This window comes from Aotus nancymaae, unplaced genomic scaffold (assembly GCF_030222135.1).
Source record: "Aotus nancymaae isolate 86718 unplaced genomic scaffold, 86718_ANA_hifiasm-v0.15.2.pri h1tg000022l_1, whole genome shotgun sequence".
Taxonomy (NCBI): domain Eukaryota; kingdom Metazoa; phylum Chordata; class Mammalia; order Primates; family Aotidae; genus Aotus; species Aotus nancymaae.
This window is the reverse complement of record NW_026988435.1, coordinates 34,885,327-34,889,593: the sequence shown is the minus strand read 5'-3', so window position 1 is coordinate 34,889,593 and position 4,267 is coordinate 34,885,327. Positions and strand designations below refer to the sequence as shown.

Below are 4,267 nucleotides of genomic sequence, written 5' to 3'. Positions count from 1 at the left end.
TTAGATTTCATCCATTGTTCTAGCCTGTCAAGGTATTTACCAATCTTAATTCAATCTCTCAGGATAGCGTTGATCTCTCCAAGGTCCTGATAAGCCACCATCTCAGCATTCAGGGTGACAATGCAGGAGAGAAACAGACCAGCATGGTGGACAGTGCCTTTTGGTACCGACCACTGCTTCTTTGTTCAGATGAAGAAAGAACAGTTGGTGGAAGGAGGCCTGATCAAGGATTTGGTATTTAAAGGATAACCTCCTGGATCCATTTTTCTTGTACCTCTGGCTTCCAATTCAAGGACTTATTTCCTGGACCTGCTCCCCCAAAGTCCACAGGCCAGAGATGCGGGACCTAAAGGAATGTTTCAAATGTGAGTTGGTTTTGTTTTTCTTTTTTTGGAGAGGGCCAAGATATATTTAAGGAGGGAAAGGTGGCTTTCTGTTCATTTCTTTTGACCCTCTCCTCTTTTTTTTTTTTTTAAGATGAAGACTTGCTTTGCTGCCCAGGCTGGAGTGCAGTGGCACGATCTTAGCTCACTGCAACCTGTGCCTCCTAGGTTGAAGTGACTCTCCTGTCTCAGCCTCCCAAGTAGCTGGGATTACAGGCACATACCTGGCTTATTTATTTATTTATTTTTATTTTTGCATTTTTAGTAGAGACAGAGTTTTACTATGTTGGTCAGGCTGGTCTCAAACCCCTGACCTCAGGCAATCTGTCCACCTCAACTTCCCAATGTGCTGGGATTACAGTCATGAGTCACCATGCCCAGCCTCTTTTGACTCTCTTTTCTACCCTTAGAAGATTACTAGAAAGGCAGCTTTTAGAGCTGCATTAGGAGTGAACAGAAATCTGTCACTTAATTGTGAGGTGCAGTGAAGCCAGGTTCCTGGCCTAGCCCACTCTGGAATAAGATGACAGAGTCAGGAAGGGACTCCAGTTCCATTGCTCTGCCCTGAGCTGTCTCAGTTAGGTAATCATGGCTGTAAACCTGCCACCACTTCCTAGAGAGCCAACGTGTCTCCAGAGTATGGAGAAAAACATTAGTTTCTCATTAAAACATATGAAGGTAGGCTGGGCACAGTGGTTCACGCCGATAATCCCAGCACTTTGGAAGGCCAAGGTGGGTGGATCACCTGAGGTCAAGAGTTCGCGACCAGCCTGGCCAACATAGTGAAACCCCATCTCTACTAAAAATCCAAAAATTAGCCAGGTGTGGTGGCGGGTGCCTATATTCCCAGCTAGCTACTTGGGAGGCTGAAGCAGGAGAATCATTTGAACCTGGGAGGCAGAGGTAGCTGTGAGCCGAGACGGTACCATTGCACTCCAGCCCGGGCAACAAGAGGGAAACCCCATCTCGAAAGAAAGAAAGGAAGGAAGGAAAGAAGGAAGGAAGGAGGGAGGGAGGGAGGGAGGGAGGGAAGGAAAGAAGGAAATAAATGTGCATTTACTAGCCATGGATGTCAGATTCCCCAGAAAGTACAAAAATCGATTATTTTACTTTATAGAAGAACAGTTTTGTTTTTTGGGTTTTTTTTGACAAGACAAACGAGTTTTTATTTATTCAAGGGTACACTTCCAGGTGTAGAAAGAGGCCACATGTTAAAAAAAAAAATTAAACATCTGCTAAACAAGTGCTGCATTTAATGAAAACCACCTAAGATAGAAAAAGAAACATAAGACAGCCACCGAGAAGCAGCCATCCAGAGCTGAGTTTCTCCCACAGAGCACCTCCTCTTCAACGAATCACTGGATACCATTGGAGAGCAAGTCACTGTTGTTGAAGCAGCAGAGCTGGAGGTGCTGTCAAGAGTCAGCAGACTCGTTGGCCAGATGCACTGAACTCAATGAGGCACTTGATGAGTAACGATCTGTACTGGGATTTCCCAGCAGAAGAGACTTCGGTCTGCATCATCCTGAAGTTGCCACTCCACCACCCGTTTTATAGAGGGATATTCACTTTTCACTGGTAGTTTATTCAGGTAGCTATAGGTCTTGTCTTTTTGGATGGGGCAGTTAATGCCACTCTTACAGCCGTCAGACTCAGGAATGGGAAAGGGAACTGGGACGCCCATCAGGATGCCATGCACCATGGCCTTGCTGCTTTTAGATTGAATATTGCTGGTGAAGGTGACATTGACACTGTATGACTGTCCTTTGCTCAGTTGGCAGGGCTGAGTGGGGCATGGGCTCACATTCACTTCCTTCATAACTCCATCCACAGAACCGCAGTCCTTGAACTGCATTGGTTCGGCCTGAGCGGCTGCGCTGAACACCAAGAGCAGGAATGTAGCGGCCAGGAAACTCATCGCGGCTAACAAAGTTCCAAGCTCGGGAGAAGAACAGTTTTTAAGCAGAGAAATAAGGCTTCAAATAGGCTCCATGAATATTTCAGCTGTTTGCCGAGGTATGTCTGTAGCAAGTAGGAGAGGGACATCATCCTTGTTTCTCTTGTGCTGTTATCATTATTACTTGTTATTTGTAGGTGAGACCAGTGCACAGAATATAAAAGAAAACACTTTCAAGAAGCCTCTGTGAGGTTACAGGTCTGGTCACTGAGTCCTCTCTGTAAATATGCAGATTTGGCTGGGCACGGTGGCTCATGCCTGTAATCCCAGCACATTGGGAAGTTGAGGTGGGCAGATTGCCTGAGGTCAGGGGTTTGAGACCAGCCTGGCCAACATGGTGAAACGCCTGTCTCTACTAGAAATACAAAAATCAGCCGGGCGTGGTGGCACACACCTGTAATCCCAGCTACTTGGGAGGCTGAGGCAGGAGAATCGCTTGAACCTAGGAGGTGGAGGTTGCAGTGAGCCGAAATTGTGCCACTGCACAGCAACCTAGGCAACAGAGAGAGACCTTGTCTCAAAAAAAGGAAAAAAAAAGCATATTCATTCATTTTAGGTTTCTGAGGACATCGGTCAATCCTTGCAAAATTCCCAAGAAGCCAGCTGCATGATGGACGCTTATTTCCACTGCCTGAGGACTGACTTTATTATCTGTAATTAACAGTGAGGAACTTCGTGCACGGTGTCCTCTTGTAGGCATGAATTTCTAACCGAAGAATGCCTTTCAGCTCTCAGCATTGTTCAACTGAATGTTGCTATGAGACTGCAGCTATTTATTCCTCTAAAGAACTGTGGTGTGGCTCTGGTGACAGAGTATATTTTTCATAGCTACGCAGTCTTTCTTCTCATTTAAAAAAGAAATAAGAGACTCTTGCCATTTGTTTATCATCTATGAATATATTAGAATATTAGATGGGGGGTGGGCACCAGAGGTCTTGGGAGAGTAGAGGTCCTTTCAACTGTTTAAATTCTGTTTTATTCCGATGACATGGTACAAAGTTGATTTGCCTTGAAGAATCAAAGATCATCACGCTCTCACTGAATGTTCCAATAATGTGCTTAAATAGTTAAAAATAGATATGTTTTGGAATTATAATTAATGGGTTTGGAATAATAATAATACATGGATTTTAGAGTAAATAGGCTATAAATATTCTTGTCAGTCAATACCATCAATAGGCTATAAATATTCTTAACAATCAATATCATGGCGCATACCTGTCTCACAATAGAGAGGCATGGTTTCACCTACCTATTAACCTTTTCTTCTTTTTTCTTTTTTCCCCCGCTTTCTTTCTTTTTTCTTTTTTTTTTTTTAATAGAGTCTCTCTCTGTCACCCAGGCTGGAGTGCAGTGGCACAATCTTGGCTCACTGCAACCTCCACCTCCTAGGCTCAAGTGATTCTCATGCCTCAGCCTCTCAAGTAGCTGAATTACAGGTGCCCACCAGCACATCTGGCTAATTTTTGTAGTTTTAGTAGAGATGGGGTTTCACCATGTTGGCCAGGTTGGTCTCGGAACTCCTGACCTCAGGTGATCTGTCCACCTCAGGCTCCCAAAGTGCTGGGATTACAGGCGTGAACCCCTGCACCCTGCTGAAAACCCAGTTTTCCTTTGGGGATTTACCCCTCTCTCAGGGTGATAGTCAAAATTTGCAACAACTGGAATGACTTGGGCATGGCCAGGTTCAACCAATCAAAATGGATGCTCACTCAGCCTTCCTCATCAGATATGCTTTTGAGGAGTCCAGAAATCAAAATATCCTGCCCTTCTTTATCCAAAGGCTGGATATGAACCAAGCCAGGCCTAACAGACTCTCTGTCCCCAGAATTTGTATACTGATCAGTGACACAGGCAGGGCTGAAAACAATTGTCCCAAAGGTGTTGCCCTGGAAACACCAGCTTCCTGGACACCTAATGCCCTGTT

At 44.9% G+C, this 4,267-nt stretch overlaps 1 protein-coding gene across 1 annotated transcript; it reads right to left on the bottom strand.

The window, feature by feature from the left end:
• Nucleotides 1-1,614: 1,614 nt before the first annotated feature.
• On the bottom strand, nt 1,615-2,314 carry LOC105728075 (NPC intracellular cholesterol transporter 2-like). Its single transcript, XM_064379980.1, has one exon. It carries the CDS (start codon nt 2,299-2,301, stop codon nt 1,837-1,839), a length of 465 nt encoding a protein of 154 aa, XP_064236050.1. The 5' UTR covers nt 2,302-2,314; the 3' UTR covers nt 1,615-1,836.
• Nucleotides 2,315-4,267: the final 1,953 nt, after the last annotated feature.